General features: G+C 41.3%; 1 protein-coding gene across 2 annotated transcripts in view; it reads left to right on the top strand.

Annotated features, from left to right (window-relative positions):
- The window catches only part of MAP2K6 (mitogen-activated protein kinase kinase 6), a 123570-nt gene extending 105841 nt beyond the window's left edge, over positions 1 to 17729 (top strand). Inside the window, exons 11-13 of one of the 2 annotated variants that reach the window (XM_028112641.2) lie at positions 1644 to 1689; positions 7500 to 7615; positions 17389 to 17729. In XM_028112641.2, the coding sequence (XP_027968442.1) occupies positions 1644 to 1689; positions 7500 to 7577 (124 nt within the window). In that variant the 3' untranslated portion in view covers positions 7578 to 7615; positions 17389 to 17729. Of the gene's footprint in view, positions 1 to 1643; positions 1690 to 7499; positions 7681 to 17388 lie in introns of those variants that run through there. The other variant, XM_028112639.2, reaches the window with a different exon arrangement.
- The last annotated feature ends 579 nt before the right edge of the window (positions 17730 to 18308 follow it).

Genomic DNA, 18308 nt, shown 5'->3' with positions numbered 1-18308 from the left:
TTGACAGTTGATAATTCCTCTTTCTAATTCACTCTTATTTTTATCCTCAGTTGAGACGAAACTTTCTCTCATAGGTTGTCTGGTCACTGAGGTCACTAGGTCCTAGATCTGCCCTCAGTTCCAGGTTGAAAACTTCTCTCCTCACATCTACTGTACCCTGTCTCAGGTTCCCTGGCTTCTACCCACAGCATTGCCTGGAATAAACTGGTAGGCTGCTTTAAGTTGTTTTGGTTCAAAAGCTTTCTCTCTCTCTCTCTTTTTTTTTTTTTTCATTTCGTTTTGTTTTATACCACACTTTCTCAAAGCGTCTCAACTACTTCACTCTCTTATGGCTCCATACCTTGACCCCTCTCCTCATTATTATTACACCATGGGGGTGGAGCCGAGCTCATGTCACACATACTAGGTCTCATCTGCTCAAAAGGACCCATTGGCACAAATCCCAGCAACCCTAATGATCAGTCACATTTTGGTTTCTTCAATGCCAGGCTGCGTTCCTTTCCATCATGTGGGATTCGGTGGCCCGGTGGGCAGAGGGGTGTCTAGGTTGCCTTGCAAACCACAGTTTTCAGAACCATCCTTCTCTTCATTCTGTAACCTGGGGTTCCAACTCCTAATAAACCACTTATTTTCTTTTTTTCCATTTTAAGGCCACGGGTGGATACAGGGGTGGGCTGAGGATAGAGGTGAGGGGCTGGTCTCTTCTTAATGCTGTTTTGTTACTGTTGCCTCTGGTATCAAATGCCATTAAAACATTTGTGTATACAGATAGTTGGGTATGCAGAATGGGAGCCACGCGACAGTAGCGCGTGACCACAAAGAATTTCTAAGAAGAATCATTGCAAAGTCACTGGCTGAGTGTACATTCTTTTTCATTAGCCAGGAGGTTGTAAACAAGTAGCATTACTTTAGACATTTTACGGGGGTGTTGCTTCTGTCTCAGGTGGGTTTGGTTAGGAGTCTATAAAAGCAGATCATACATTCAAGGGAATCGGAAGCAAGGAGAACCATGCATCAAAGATAGCGAAAAGATAACATGTAATGTAAGAAACACCTGCCAATTTCTTTGCCAGTGGGGGTGGAAGAAAAATTGTTTTGTTTTTTTTTTAAAGATTTTATTTATTTGACAGAGACAGTGAGAGAGGGAAGAGGGAACACAAGCAGGGGGAGTGGGAGAGGGAGAAGCAGACTTCCCGCCAAGCAGGGAGCCAGACGTGGGGCTCGATCCCAGGACCCTGGGATCATGACCTGAGCTGAAGGCAGATGCTTAACGACTGAGCCACCCAGGCGCCCTGAAAAATTGTTTTGAAGGAAAGTAGATATGTGTTTTGGAATGTGATGGCTGTAGATCAGAAAAGCTAGTTTGTATGTCATTGGCAAAGTATCAGAAAGAAAGTAAACACACACACGCACACACACACACACACACACACACCCCTGTGCTTCCTATGAAGATATACCTAGAGGGATTTAAAACATAATTTTATGTGTAACAGAAGAGAAGAGTCAGGATAGGAGATTCATGTATTCAGTACCTTTTAAAGCTGGTTATGTTTAGTCTTCTGCAGATTCTGAAACCCTAGTCTGGTGAAAATACAGATTGAAATCTCAGATTTTAATGTGATTAATTTTTTTTCTTTAAGCTTGAAGAAGAATTCCAAAGAACGGCCAACATATCCAGAGCTTATGGTACGTATTGTTAGTGGTGTAAACCTGTCCAAACCAACAGCTAGTAAAAAGGTAAAGTGACTAAGACCTAAATTATAATCCAACAACTGTATCAGGAGAGCTGGTTCATTGAGACGTTGGTGACCGGAAGTGAATTCAAGCAAAAAAGAGTGTGTTCTAAATCCTTCACGTATCCTAAGTCCTTCTTTAGTATGACTGGGGCAGGTCACCTTTCTTAGCAACTTTTTCCATTTTGGTAATCTTGTCATCATATGGACTAAATGATGCCAATAAAATTTACATTTTCTTTTTTTTTTAAGATTTTATTTTATTTATTTGACACAGAGAGCTCATTCCTTTTGATGGCTGCATAATATTCCATTGTGTATATATACCACATCTTCTTTATCCATTCCTCTGTTGATGGACATCTTGGCTCTTTCCACAGTTTGGCTATAAAACACAGATATTTTTGATAAAATATTTAGGATTCTTTGAACAGGCTGCTTTCTGATGGGTGTTTAGGGAGGAAAGACTGTTTTCTCCTTTTGGTTTTCATGTTAGTGGAAAAAAGTTAGACCAAGCCTTATTAGTTTGAATTATATTACCTCTGCATTCACAGCTTACCATTTGTACTATCTATGAAAAAAAAGAGTGAAAATAAGACCTCAGAAGAGTTGTTTTAAAATAGTTTCTCTTAAATTGTTGTAACTATAATTTTAAGCTAATTACAAATGATTCTTCAGTGTAGATGGCAGGGGCAAAACTTGGAAACTTTTATCGAAGTATATGTTGAAACACATATTGGGGGAAATATGATAAAATTGTAACTACTTACTAATTTGCATTAACCATTCCTTAGATTTGTTTCAGTTATCAAGTTTTTAATTTTAGCAGGGGAAGGAAGAGTTTTGTTCAGGAGAGATAAGAGCAAAGATTGACATTTATTCCTGGAGCACAGGTATTCAGCAGGCATTAAATGCTTGCTTCTGTCCCACCCCAAGATAAGTAGTGCTCAGTCTTTAAGACCCACTCAGGGCAGGTCCTAGAAGTATAGGTTTCTGAGATCTTTTAACAAATGGTGTGGTGAGGTGGCTCTGACATGGAAAAAGTATGTGTCATGTGCTATCTACAAATAGATAATTGGCCATTTATATATCTTCTTTGGAAAAACGTCTTTTGAGGTCCTTTCCCCATTTTAAAAAATGAGATTTTTTTTTTCTCTTGAGTTGTATGAGTTTTTTAAAAATATATTTTGGATATTAACCCCTTATCAGATATGTGGTTTGCAAATGTTTTCTCCCATTTTGTAGGTTGACATTTCATTTCGTTGATCATCTCTTTAGTTTCTGCTTTTTAGTTTGATGTAATCCCACTTGATTTTTGGCAACAAGTATGTGAAGAGGTGCTCGTCATCACTAGTCATCAGGGAAATGCAAATCAAAACCACAATGAGATACCACCTCACACCTGTTAGAATGGCCATCATTAAAAGACAAGAGATAACAAGTGTTGGTGTGAATGTAGAGAAAAAAGAACCCTTGTGCACTCTTGTTGGGAATGCAAATTGGTACAGACAGTATAGAAAACAGCATGTGGGTTCCTCAAAAAAATTAAAAATAGAAATGCCATATGATCCAGCCATCCCACTTCTGGGTATATATCTGAAGGAGATGGAATCACTATCTTCAGAGGGTATCCACATTGGCATGTTCATGGCAGTGTTATTTATAATAGCAAAGACATAGAAACAATGTAAGTGTCCATCAGTGCATGAATGGGTAAAGAAAATATGATACACACACATACACCTACAATGGAATATTATTCAGCTGTAAAAAAGAGAGAAAGCCTGCCTTTGGCGACACCATGGATAGAATGTGTATAGCATGGTACTATAGTTAATAATAATGTATTGCATACTTGGAAGTTGCTAGGAGAGTAGATCTTAAAGCTTCTTATTACAAAAGAAGAATGGTAAGTGTGTGAGGTTAGCTAACCTTATTGTGGTAATTATTTCATAATATAGAAGTGTATGAAATCGTCGTGTACACCTAAACTTACACAATGTTATATGTCAAGTATATTTCAATAAAGCTGGAGAAAAGAAAAGAGAGTGCAGCCTGGAGATTTCAAGTCTGAACCATTCTTCAATTGGGGGACTGTAAAGGAACACTGGGGAGAGTTTTAGGATAGACAAGGTGGTCTCCTTGGGCTCTCAATTGTCCCCTTTGAAAAGGCATCCCCTGGGTTCTCAGCATTCTGTTGGCTGTGTTTGATCAAGACCCACAGTTGAGGGAGAAAAGGCATAATGCTTGAGAAAAATCTCAGCATACCACATGTTTGGGTTGTACATTTCCTCCTGAATGTATGTGTGTGTGTGTGTGTGTGTGTGTGTGTGTGTGTGTGTGTATTTTTTTTTTTTTTTATCTCCCTGATTATATTTTTAATAGCCAGTCAGGGAACTTTTTAGTCTCGGCTACCCTCCTTTTTGGGTATGCTTATGCAACCCGCAGAGCATTTTAAAATTGATTTCACATCAAGTGCAATGGACATGGAGTGATTTCTGGGGTGTCTTAGGAAGCCTGTACTCCTACTGTAAACTTGCCTTATTTGTCCCTATTTTCAGATAAAAGAGCATTTTCTATATATTTCTGGCTATTTAAAATGCAGAACATTTTTATTTCCTCCAAGTGACCTCTAATCAGAGGTTTCAGAGGAACATACTTGAGAAAAAAATTGCTGAGTTCTAGCTTAGTATACTCGGGTGTATACTATACTGATGTTGCATTCCACTTTCCAGTATGTTCTAATGCTGTGGTCTTTTATGGTCTACATATTAATGTTACAAAGTCATGTGCACCCCCTTCCCCCCACTTCTTTTTAGGACACTAGTCTGTGTGGTACTGGAAATGGACTTGCCTTCTAAGGCTATAACTGCTCTCTGCTTTCCTGTGGAATTGAGGTTTTTAAGTGGAAAATCTGAGTCCAAACTCTTTGACTTTAGCATTGGGAAAACTCAAGCTGAGAGACTATTGTTTAAATTGTAGGAGTTGGTGAAGAAAGGGGGAAAAAAAAATCCTTTTTTCCAGGTGAAGGGTGGTATAATTAAGGCCCCAACACAGACGGGTACCTCTTTATAGAAATCTCAACTGCTCCCCCCACCCCCCAACTTGGATTGAGGGGTATACATGCTTTCACATCATCTCATGTGCTTGTTCTCTCAAACTCCCACTGGGGGACATGACTCAGTAGGATGTGTTCCTCTAGAGTGGGGACCAGCCAACTTTTTCTGTAAAGGGTTAGATAGTAAATATTTTAGGCTTTGTGGGTGGCTATTCAACTCTCTTGTTTTGCTGTGAGAGAGCAGCCATATTCAGTACGTAAACGGATGGTGCGGCTGTGTTCCAAAAACCTTTATTTCACACATAGGCAGTGGGATAGACTTGGCCCCTGGACCATTGATTGTTGACCCCTGTCCCAGATGATAACCACCAGAAATGATAATCAGCTGATGCAAGTGATTGCCCAGTGAGGTGATTATGTTCTTCAAATATCCGGGAAGTTCTAGATCAAATCATAGTGTTAAGCAAGGATGACTGAACCCCTAGAAAATCATAGTCTTAAGGGGTGACGTGTTGTGTAGAAGATATGGCGACCATTGGTACTTGCGGCTTGCCCAGATGTTCCTGGTAGTGTGTGTTCTTGGATCTCCATGTTTTCTCGAGGCACGACTGTTGGTAATGTCCTCCTTTCCTGTACCTGGCTCCTTTTTTGAGAAACCCAGCCTGGGGATGAATCCATGGTGCCTCTTTGCTCACCTCCCAGTTGCTGGCCTTGCTATTCTTAGTCCATTGCTTATAGAGGGGACTGGGTTCCCTCCCAACCTTTCACAGCCTCAAAACCCACACAAGAAGGCGAGTCACACTTTCCATTTTGACATGCCTGCCTGCTCTCTCCCCCGCCCCCTGCCTTCTGCCTCTCACAGCATTTACCCAGAGAATAAACTGAAAGATGCCTGCGGATTTTTTCTGTAAAAACTTTAGGTCAGGTTATTTGATTCATTCACAGACTAAGGCTACATTCACTGAGCTAGCAGCCAGAGCAGAACCAGAGGCAAGATGGGGCTGGCAGGCATCGAAAGAAGTCATTGAGACACTCTGAGGTTTGACATGTCCTGTTTTGATAGTAAAAACTTTTAAGTACACTAAAAGATCACCAAATGTCAAGAGGATGTGGGAAAGCTAATGAGCATGATGGTAAAGCACTTGGTAAGTGTGCTGTGTAAGAGGTTAGTAATCAGAAGTAACGCTGCTGTTTATTTGTACAAGGAGCTCAGGGTGAAGGACCCGGCATCTTCAGTGAATTCGGTGGGCATGAGGCTGTGAGCCAACACCCAACCTGTATCTTCCAGATGGGCCAGAGCAGAAAGCGTCTTTATCATTTTCTTGAATCACGATACTTACCAGTGACCACCTACCTTCATTTTGGGTTTTATTTCTTTGTTCCTTTCCCATTTGCATTGTTTCCTAAAACTTCTACGGGTGGGCATTCAGTTCCCCACAGAGCTGACTCATGTAGCCCTGTGCTGTCAGGTTTAAAACAAATATAATTAGAAAACCTACAGCTAGGCAACAAGAAGGTTATAAACTAACATCCCCAACGGCAGGGGGAAACGGAGTGACTCATCTACATGTCTGCATGCAAAAACGTTCCTATTTAGCTGTTCAACCTAGTCCCTGAAAATAATACCACCAGACAATCAGGGAGGTGGCCGTGACTGGTGGGGGGGGGGGGCGGTACATGGCACTGGGTTGTATCAGAAGGAATCGTCCTTTTTGGTTTGTTGGTTTGATTCTGTTTCCACTGTGAGCACTGTGGTTCATCAGCTGATGTATCCTTTTAATTAGAGGTGTGAGGTTCCAGGGTGACAGCCGGGAACTTACCGTAACAAAATTGAGCCTTTCGGGAGGGTTGTACTGGTGCAGAGAAAAATGTTTCATTCTCTTCAGAACTGTTTTTTGGAACGTGTGGCTTCTTGGACCCACTATGCCTATTTCCCCAGCAAATTGCTAGCCCTGGCGTTTTTGTAAAGTTTGCTTAATCTGAAAGCTGTGTGAATAGAGACCATTTCTTTCCTTTTCTTTTTCGTTTTTTTTCCTTTTCAATCTTTAATCTCCAAGTTGAGTTTCCCTGCACATACCTAGAGTTTGGCAGTCAACATTATTTTCCAGATGGATCAACTCTTCATCAAGAGAGACATAAGTGTAACTCGTGGCTGTCAATGTGGCTTAGAGAGTGGCTTTGTCAACTGTATCAGTCCAAACTAGCTCTCCAACGTCCGGCGAAACACTACCTTGCTCATTTGCTGTGCTACCCGATTGGATTCTCATTCTACCATCCATTTCCTGAGAAATCGATGTGCACAAATCTATGAAATTTCTCATTATCTTCCTGTATCAGTCTAAAATTACTTTGTAGGGGACAGGGTTATGGGTAAATCAGAGTTTGGGCCATCTTTGCCCAAATCCTTGTATTTCACCACAGGTGGGATTTAGGTATCCTGATTACAGATTTATTTCACAAAGCAGTAGATACTCTGTCATGGAAACAGATATCAACCTGGGAGGGGAACAATACAAGATAAAAGGTATCTTTAGAAGGTCCACATCACTAGATGTGTGCTTGATTTGGGAAGAGGTAGGAAGAGTCCAGCTTAACCCCGATAGGGGTTATTTGAACCTGTTGACCAAATACATCTATGAAGTTGCTAATCTCCTGTATTGTCAGTGGCAAATATTAATACCATGTGTTTTTCTTTTCTTTCCCAGCAACATCCATTTTTCACCCTACACGAATCCAAAGCAACAGACGTGGCATCTTTTGTAAAACTGATTCTTGGAGACTAAGTACCATGGACTCAGTCGGTTGGCCCTCCTGTGGATTGGTGGGTTTACAGGGTGAAGAGGTTCACTAAAGCGCCAATAGAAACTCATCTTTGAGATAATTTAATCCTGCCTCTCAGAAGGTTTTTTTTTTCCCTCTCCCCATTTTCTTTCTTTTTTTTTTCCCCCTCCAAAGGGGGCCTTGGAATCTCTAGTATAGAATGAACTGTCTAGATGGATGAAATATGACAAAGGCTTAGGACTTAAAAAGGTGATTAAATATTTAATGAGGTGTCATATGAGTCCTTAAGCTTCTCAGACTTCTCTTGTTCTTTACAAAATGAATGCATTGGCCCTGGTCACAAGGTGCTACCGTAGTGATGAAATTGTAAGTAGATCTGTAGTTTGTCCCACTTATTATTTTAATATTTATGTTTCAGCGCTTCTTTGCAAAGATGCTATTTTATGCAAGGAGGGAGATACAAAAGACAAGGTTGGGTTGGCAATATTTATAGGGCTTTTATTTTTTCAGTTCAATCGTGTCTGTGGTCCAGAAGAAATTATTTAATATGCATCTTTAAGAGTATTGTACAGTATCAACAAGGAACCCCTCTTGTAACCTCCCTGTTCCAGCTGTGGTGGCTACTTGCCACGTCCTTGGATTTCTGCTCAACTCCTGGGGCATAACCACAATATTTCAGGGGAAGTGGCGAGCCATCCCGGTCATACCCTTTTCCTAACTTTGGAAAACATAAAATCACTTTGATCTCAGAGTCACGAATTTGGTTCTCTTGGCATTTGTGGTATTAATGGAAGGTGATTCATGATGCGATTTTATATCACCTAGCTCTCCTTCTGTGTGTGTGTGTGTGTGTGTGTGTGTGTGTGTGTGTGTGTGTGTATTTGATAAGTCACAAGCTCTGCCAAGTGGCTTCTGTGAACATCTTTATCTAGTAAAGAGGACATGTGTCAATTCTGAGAGGAGATATCATGTTGAACCACATAGAGAATCGGTGCCTTCTTTTGCTTCTGCCCCTCCTTACGATGTATAAGCCGCAAGGATTGCCTTTGTGGCAATACTTCACATACCCTTTTGCTTTCTTCTTCTTTTTTATTTCTTGTTCAATAAAGAAGCCTTACTATTAATGGGAGGGCTGCAATAGAAGACAGTGAAAGTTCTTTCATTGGTGAGGAGTTAATGGGGAGGGTTGAATTCGTTCCTTGGAATAGATTGCCAGATTTCCACAGGTTGAGGTGAGGCCACATTTTTCTCCAGCAGCACACAGTAGCTCTTCCGGCTGGAGGAGGCAGGTGCCCTTGTAGGTCCCTGGCAGGTGGACAATGCAATGAAAGCCCTTTCTCAGGGCTAAATATGCCGCTGCGTTCTCTAGATTCCTTGAGGAAAAAGGAGTGAAGTGATACAGGGAAATTGTAGACTGATAATAACAAGGAAACATTGCTTTTGGACATTGGGTTGATATAAGCCTATTCTTGGAGGACAAGGATGGAGAATTCACATTAAAAACAAAGAAGAGAGCTCACTGTTTCTTTCTTTGCCTCAAGTTCACAGATATGGGACTTATTGCTCCCTAAAATCCTCCCTTCTTCCCCTTTTAGGTTTTGAAGTGCTGTTTCTTATTTTTCTGTGTCCGTGTTTTCCCCTTGTACTTGACCTCTGTTTTACTCATAGCCGTTGCTCCGAGTGAGTGTGGTACTTCCATTCACTTCTTTGTATCCAGTTCCAAGACATATCTGTCTGATCAAACATAGTTTCGTCGTCTTGAAAGCTACCTCTGTCCTCATGTTTTTCCAGCCAGAAAAGGTGTGTTATCCTACTAATCATGGCCATTCACTTTCCCACCCACCTTTCTAAATCTGGCAGTTTCTCTCTTTGAGATCAAGAGAAAGAAAACACACACACACACACACACACACAATTGTATTCCTTCCTTCCTTCATCCATCTTATGAAAAAAAGCAAGTAGTAGAAAAGAATTAGAGGTCATTCCATGACAGTTTTTGGTGAAATACATAAAGGAAAACATCTTTTTGCTCGGAGTCAGAGACTCTTACCTGCTGTTCAGTGTGGTTTCTGCTTAGAAATAGTCTTAACCGGGTGTGTTCGTTCGCCTGTGTATGCCTCTCCAGTGTGTGGGGCCCAGGGCCTCAGCTTGCAAAACAATCATACGGAGGTAGAGGAGGAGTTTGTCAGTGGTTCTCAGTCTCATGCACACTGGAATCACTGGGAGCTGGTGAACACTTCCAATGCCAAGGTCCAGGGTGGGGCCTGAGAATTGGCCTTTCTCACACGCCGTTTGTGATTCTGATGCACAACATGGTTGAGGACACTGGTCTAGTACCTTTGAAAGAGAGAATTGACCTACAGTTTCCCAGAGATGGCATGTTCCCGGAATGCTGATTTGAAACTTGGGATACATTTTCCCCGTAGAAATGATGTGCTCCATGGTGATTAGATGTCTTCTGTGCTAAAGTAGAATGACTTGATAGTCTTATGAGTCTAAATTCTAGAATGTGGGTTTTTTTTTTTTTTGAGAACTGTTATAAGTTCTAAACTAATTTTAAAATAAAAATGGAGATGCACAAACCATATTTAAGTTGTTGGAAGTTGGAAGTTGGAAGTCTCCTGTACGTACATGCAGGTTACTTGATCCTCTATCTTAACTTCGCTCGTTGTATATCATGGTTATTATTGTTTTTGCTCGCCTCTGGTTGGTTAGCTTTTTCATGGTGGTCCCACCTTCCTTTGCGTTGATCACTTCTGCCATGTCAGATGTCCTAGTTGGGGACATGAGATACTCATTAGCCTCAGCATTCGAGGAAGCCAGCGCTGAGACTAAAGGGGTTCCTGGTTTCTCTAAGAGCACTTGATTTAGTGTCTTTGGAAAGTGATGACAAAGGAGACGGAGAGGAGCTAATGTTTTCATAGTTTTTAACACTAAAAATGCCTCTGTTGGCCAACAGCCTTCATCAGCTCTGCTGAGAGAAACTACTCTGTTTCTTCCAAAGTTGTCTAATGAAACGCTTTATCTTCAGCCTTGAATATGAAGTACATGCTTAGTCCCTGACTTTCCACCCCAATGCTTTTTTGGCCATGTGACTGCCTCCGACCTTGAAGGGAAGATTCATATATTCATAGAATTCACTGGAGTTGGTGGTCAGATCGAGTAAAATGAATTAAACCTCTATTGTGCTGGGGATTTTGTCTAATTTTCTGGCTTAAAGCAATCTTCCGTTTTTATTGAATTAGCAAGTAGAAGGTGCAGATTTTTGGACCCCTGAAAATTTACGTATTCAGATGCAAAATTGCCAGAGTAAAATCTAGGGCGAAGAAACTACCAAACAAACCCTGTTAGAATAGGAAAAAAAAAAGATATTTTATTGGAGAAGGTCTGTGTTCCTCTTGTCTAGGGGTGTGTGTGTGTGTGTGTGTGTGTGTGTTAGCACGGTTAAATATGCTGGCAGCTAAAGATACTCTTTGGTTTTCTTTGGCTTTAATTGGGGTACTCTGGATTTCTTTAGGAATCTGTTGAAAGCTAGGACCTTTTCCCTAGGAAAATGCACATGGTACACGGAACACATAGTTTTGCAAACATTTTTTGTTGAGGGAAGGGGAATGGAGTCCAGTTTATAGACCCCATAGGATCAATAATCTCTGCTCTGTAGAATGTGGACTGTGACATTCTAGACCAAGCCTGGCAAGCTTTTTCTGTAATGGGCCAGATAGTAAGTATCTTTGGCTTTGTGTCCCATCAGTCTGTTACCACAACTCGGGTCTGCTGTTGCCGAACGTGGAGCATCCGTAAGCAGTACATAAATTAACGAGCATGGTCTGTGTCCCAGTGAGGCTTGATTTACGAAATTGGGCAATGGGCTGGATTTGGCCCACAGGCTGTGGTTTTCCAGCACCTGTCCTAGACCGTCAAAATATAAAACTCTAACTGATGAACTCTGTGTATAGAGTTTTTCCATTTAGTGAGTATTAAGCTCAGCTGCTATTGAGGCAGATTAGGAAGATGGACATAGGAAATGAATTCGGGAAGAGGGGAGATGGTTCAGTCATATGGAAGTGGCCTCTTCATTTTCTCAGGTAAGTATTCCTTGCCCTGGAAGCCAATGGGACAGTTTTCCTCCGATAAGATCGAGTACCTACTTTTTCCATTTCTATACAATAGCCCACATAACTTACTTCAACTTGGAAATAAAAGGCAGGCTTCTCTTAGACGGCAATGATCTTCTTGGTGTCTCTGAGCTTTGCATTTCATTTCTCTCTGTGGTGTGATGCCCATGCAGGGAGAATCATGAACCCAGACCCTAATCATTTGGTTTTCCTTTTCTCTGAACTGCATTAGGATGTGAGAATTTGGGAGGTCTTAGCTCCCTCAGAAGTAGAAGGCAGATAGAATTCTTAAAATCTTCCAATTCATCCACCTGAGCTCTTGGGCCACCTTTGAAGACAGTAAGGCAGACAAAGTTTGGGGTCGAAATACTTGCTCGAAAGCAGACTCAGAGCTCCGGCTTTCACTGTGACAGGAGACTTAGGCCCACCCCTTGAGCACTGTCCTATTAGTCACTAAATTTCTATCCTACGGGGCCGATGCAAAATGCCTCCTTTCTGATGTGATGATCTTGGGTTGCCAGCCCTGGTTGAGTTTCTGGGCCGCCTCGTCTCTAGTGTAAGCTTTGCCTTCCCTTTGGGACCAGAACAGCTATAATTTGCTTCACCTTCTATCAGCACTTGTCCCCTCTTTGCCAAAGGAACCCTATACAAAGACCTGTCTGCCACTTAGGCTGCCCAGTTCCCCTTTCTTCTCTCAAAACAGCCCAACACATCTGACTTGAGGCTGTCATCTCTTTATTATTCAGAAACAAGTTTTCTTCCTGCTGCATCATCAGGCAAACATAAATTATACTTAGAAAGACACTCGGAACTGCCTGAGTATTAAGTATTCGATCTGGCAATTTACCTGAAAGAATGTCTTCTCTTCGCCTAGGGAAACAAAACCTGAATTCTAGAGCCTTCAAAAATGACATTATCCTTCTGGGGAAAGCACCTTTCCACCAAGCACATCACTCACCACCCGTTCCTGGTATCTGCAAAGAAGATGAGTCCTTTTGCTGATGTTTAGAGAGTCACTGTTGAAAGCTATGCAAATATAATTCTACCACTGTGGGTTTTCTAATGGACTCATTTGGAATCAACACTTAACGTCAGGGTTTATCTTTTGGGCTTCTGACCCAAACTCCTTTCTCAAGCAAAATTTCTCTAAAAGCCTCTTTCCTATCTGAGGTGAAGGGGACTGGGCCCTAAATAGAAACACAAAGCAAGGTCAAGGACTTTGTGGTAGAGATTTTTTTTTTTAAAGAAAAAAATATCCCCTCTCACACAAACATGTGTTAATAGAATTAAAAAATATCCAACCTAGTTCCCAGGGACTGTCAGGATCTTGACATCATTCATATTGTTATTTGAAGTAACTACGACACTGAGCCCTTCATCCTCGGGAGTTTGCAGTGAGGTCTGGGGAGATTTGCATTGTGTTTCTGTCTTGGAGGTGTCAGTATGGAAAGATTTCTCTGTGGGCTCTTTGTCGGGATACATGCAGGTTTTCCCCCGGGTCCACTTCTGCATTTCTGGGATTCGGGGTCTCTTTCGAGGAATGAGGCTAATGCTTTTCTTACTTGGAGACGGATTTCAGGGAACGCACGGGAATGTTTAGGCATGCACTTGCATCTTAATGTAGGAAGCAGAACTTCCTAACTAGCCCCCAGAGTTTGTGGCTTTGACCAAGCCACCCGGTCTTTCCTGGTTCCCTCGATTGCATTTGCTTGTTAGTCCTGCACCAGGCCCACGTGAGCCGGGCTGACTGAACGCTTCTGTGGAAAGGAAGAGATCCAACTAAGAATCGGCACTTTTGCCTTGGTTTGACAGTATGGATTCCATTGTTTGCAAGTCTTGAAAATGTAAGGGATAGCTAAGAGAACTTTTAGCAAAACCTTCATTCAGATTGTAAGACCTTATAATAAAACTTCCATCTGGGCTGTACAGAAGGACTGCTAGATTGGGTATCTTCCTCTGAAGTAATTGTGGCCAGAAATGAGCAGTTAGCATCATTTGGTCATTACGAACATTCGTTTGTCTTGGAGTCCGCAAGGTATGTCAACAAAGCAAGTCAGGCCCCTGCTTCAGGTGATTGTCTGTAGACTCTGGACTTTAAGCTGAACAGTGATGTGAAATTAGGTTTGGGGCCTGGGAGAAAAGATATGCACAAGGAGCAATGCTTAACCAGGGTCCCCATGATAGAAGAAGCTGGCAGACAGGTGTATCCCTTAACTTATTTTCAGTATCACTATGGATGTGATCTCCTCTGGAAAGACCTATCAAAAAGCTAAATGTTAATTTTTTTTTTCTTAAAAATACTGAACTCTAAAGAAATTTAGAGAGTGGCACTGATTTGGATCTCAGAAAATTTTCTTTTTTCCCTAGTATTATTGATTCTACAGAGTCACCAGTTTAAACTGGTGACACCCAGAAAAAAAGATAAATGATTAGCGGCCTTACAGCATTTTGAGAGTAAACAACCCATTGATCAGCTACCCTCTGGGTAAAGAAATAGGAACACAAAACCAAGCCCCTTAATCTCTAGTTCTGGTGGCTGACGTGGACAGAAGGGTGAACACCAAAGCTTATCTGATGTGCATACTTTCTCCAGAAGGTAGAGGACTGTGGATGTTCTGAGAAAAACACTACAGGTCTTCATCAGGAGAGGAGAATTGATAAATCTTAAAACATAGCACTCAAAGCTAGTTTGCATTTTCAGAAGCAGTGAATCGTGTGGAAAAAGTGGTTTTATTTTCTTCTGATCTCAAATTGTCTGACCTAGTGTGTGTTCGGTACTTGGGGAGAGAGGGCACCGAAGTGGTTTATAGACTATGTTCCGTGGTACCCCTGGGGGTCTCTTGTCGTGAAGGGAAGACCATTTTGATGAGGGATGAAGAGTGTGATGCCCATCTGAAAACCCCATCAACCTCCAATCAGAGTATTTGGCTACCATTATTGTTCCCCTTAACTGGAAAGTCTCTAAAGCTATTAAAGGCTTGGGAACTTTGGTTGAAATGATTACTTGAGGACCCGCCAAAGAATCTGGGAAATTTTCTAGCCAACAATGTCTGCCCTGGCTTCTGCTACATTCAGGATGCTAACAGGGCTTGGAGGCTGAAGGGCCAAAAGAGAGGGCCATTTATTTAAATTTTTAAGCATGAATCTTTTGAAAGAAAATGCAAAACAATCAATATGTGATGGCCAGGCATAGAGAGTCTTGAATTGCTTATTTTTTCTAAAGTGGTTGCAAATAACCTGATCTCAGTGGCAAGGAGGGGCGAGCCTGGGTTCTCGATGGGCCGTGGAATATTGAAATTTCTACATTTGCAGGGGCGGGAATTGCCATTTTGTTCATTGACTTGTAGGAAAAAGTACAATTTGGGCACAGAAAAGGGTCCTGTGAGAGAGTCAAGCTAACGGTTACCCTCGCTGGGGTTCACAGGTGAACAGTAATGGGAAACTGGTACAGCCTTTAGAAGCTGAAAACTGGTGGTTTACCTGTCGCGAACTGAACACAAGGGGACGCTTCGGCATTGGTTGAAACCTGTCAGGTGTCTTCTACGCGCACATGGTCTGTGGTGGATTCTGATAGTGACACATTAGCTGCTCAACCAAATTTAACAGCCAGGGTTTTCCGGCAGCCATTTTAGACCTCTGCATGTGTCAGAAAGTTACATTTGGCAACAATTTGTGGAGTTCTTGGCCAATCTCTCTGTAAAAAGCCACCTGAGGAGGTTCAGTTAAGAAAATTCAGACAATTTCTCTGTCATCATACCCCTGTGTTTAGTTTGTCCTATAGTCTCAAATTTATTTTCTGAGTGATTTTCTATAGGAACCAAAATGATGTTTTTGTAAAATAACAGGTATTTTTAAAGGAAAAATGTCTTCTTTATGTAAGTACCTTCCATGATTGGAACATATTTCTTACTGCACAGAATCATCACTTTAGGTCATTTAAAGCTGAGAAAGGTGTTAGGGATGTAGTTCAGATTCTTTATTTAAAGACAGAAACATTTTTCTATATATTTTGTGAAAATCCTGATAGGATGCTGGTTGTAACTTCTGTGCAGAATTGAACTTTACAAGAATTTTAGTAAAATAGGTGGATTGCCCCAGATTCCTTTGTGCTTTAGTTTCGTCTCGGAAAAATGCTGCTTCCAGTTATTAATCTGGTCTTATAAGGAAAAAAAACATACATGCGTCCCCCCCTTACATTGTGTGAATTTTATGATAGACCTTTTCTATTTGTATATATGATTGTTCTCCTGTGTTGCACCCCGCATTTGTTGGTAAGCCATGTTTATTGTGAAGACAGCTGTAGGGCAAGTGGACACACGCCTGGTCTTTATAATCCCTTGATGCTAAGAAAGAAGTAATTCCATATGTTAGTTAGGAGGCCCTGCAATCTCTTCCTAATACCTGAAATATTATGAAAGGAGATTTGAGAGGTTGTGCACCCCTATCCTTCGAAACCCATCTCCAGCACTGTGTCTCTGGGAAGTGTGAAATAGCAGAATGACTACCATTTTGTGGATTCCCTCATTAACTGACTCCCCCATCTTTCCTGCTATGTATTATGTGCTCCTGGCTTTGCCTGGTGGAAATCATCTCTTCTTCATGGATGGCACTATCTTCTCTTTATGAATGAGGCAGACTGAACTGCCCAGTATGGAATTCATTAGAAGTTCATAAAGGCCTGTGAAGGATGTGGGTGGAATGTTTCCATGCCTGTGAGGTGAATGTGACATTGAGGCTTTGGCCCTGGGAACTTTTTGCTTGTGAGCTGCAGAGCGAAAAGAGTCAGGGAGCATGTACTTCATTCTGTTTCCCTATAAGGAAATGTGTGGGGCTGCTCTCTTCAGGCAAGAGCATTTCTCACCATTGTCCAGGAAAGGGAAATTATGAATATCAATTGATAACTTCTGTCAAGCTCTAGGATTGTATTTAAAAAATACCTGTTTTGTGGGGAAGCATGCCTTTTGTTGTCTTTGGTGACCACCATGCATTTTTATTTTAGCATAGTTTTCCTGTTATCTAGGTTGTGTGCATTGTTGGTGTTGTTGTTTTCTTTTGAACTACTGCTTATCGTAAATGGTGATGTTATCTCAAAATCCTGAAACCAAGGAAATAGCCAATGCACAGGACTTGGGGTAGATGAAAGCATTGGTGTTGATGTAGGTTAACTTTTGACAGAATTAGCAGAAATATACTGAACTGAGGGATAATGTGGCTTTAAAAATGCCATGTTTGTTTTTAACATGTGGAGAAGCCACCTGTCCTAGGTCCTTATTCTTGGGAAATTCATCGTTTCATGCACATACCATTGGTGGGGCATACTTAACAGCCTGGATGACTGGCTTCTTCTCAGTCAGTGAACGAGGAATTCTAATAATTGCCAAAGGTGGGGGATAATTTTGCCTTTCATAGGTCATTCTGTGGTGAAATTTCCAATCACAGTATCTTGTAAAAAGCATAACATTATAATTTCCCTTCTCTTTTCTGATCTAAGAGCACAGTAGAGGAAGAGTAAAGTTCTGATGTGATACAAAATAGTATTGATTCTGTGTTTTTGACCAAGGAAATGGCTGAGATGTTAAACTAAGTGGTTGTTACATGGTTCGTATGGTGACCTCAAAAGGATAATGAAATTGGGACATTCAGTCAAACTGGGACTCCTCTGTTGATGAGGAGCTTATACTTTGATTTCCTATCTCAGGATATTCTTCAGTTTCATACTGCTGCTGAGGAGGAAGGAGCAAGCGCAGACACTGTAACAGTCTCCGGATGTTTGTGCGTGTGTATGCAAAACTTCACACTGTGTGTGTTGTGTTCAATGTTGTGTCAATCTATGAACTGACTCAAACAACAATTTGAAGATAGAGAAGACAGGAATAATGGCAAAAGACACCCATCCACCTCTTTCTGTCAAAGTGCTTGCTATGACTTTCATAGCTAGGCCAAATAACGTACCGTATTCAGGAGCAAGGTGTCCTTGAAAGAAATGGTGTGTTGTTCTCACAAGAAAATGTACAACCAATAAAAGACATTTAAAAAAGTGCAGCGAGTCTGTATATTAATTGAGTTGTTCGTGGGAATTCTTTGTTCCAGGGATGCTGCTTTGAGGTATAGAAGCTCTGCAGGTAAAAGCTTGGCTTGAAGCATTTACCCTCTTTTTGCTTTCCTATTTCTGCTACCCCACGTCCCAAATAGAATGGAACAAAGCGTAACAGAACAACAGTGCTGTAGTCTCGAAGACTCCTTAGAAGCTCAGTTCATCTTCAGACTCATTTCATCTTCAGCTCATTCAGACTCAATCTTCGGGTAGTCCATATTCCTAGGTTAGACGTGAAGGCCAATATCACATTATTAAAATCGGATGGTTTGTGGGGAGGCTGGGCCCAGATGGCTTAAATGAAAAGATTAAGACCCAGATATTTTGGCTTTCATGGGTTCCTGACACTGAACTTTTAGGCCAACTAGTCATTTGAATTTTTCCTGGTCTTCTATGTAATATACGTAATAGTAGGAAATTTGCCTTACGTCATCAGGCAGTGCTGTGACACAGACGTTCTGGGAAAGGAAATGTTATTTCAAGTATATATGGTTGGGTCTGTAGAGTTCTTTGATTTCTCCTAT

Source organism: Eumetopias jubatus, unplaced genomic scaffold (genome assembly GCF_037043125.1).
Source record: "Eumetopias jubatus isolate StellerSeaLion01/CBP00866 unplaced genomic scaffold, mEumJub1_p1.0 scaffold_10, whole genome shotgun sequence".
Classification (NCBI taxonomy): Eukaryota; Metazoa; Chordata; class Mammalia; order Carnivora; family Otariidae; genus Eumetopias; species Eumetopias jubatus.
The sequence above is the reverse complement of the archived record's forward strand: the minus strand, read 5'-3'. Positions and strand labels throughout refer to the sequence as shown.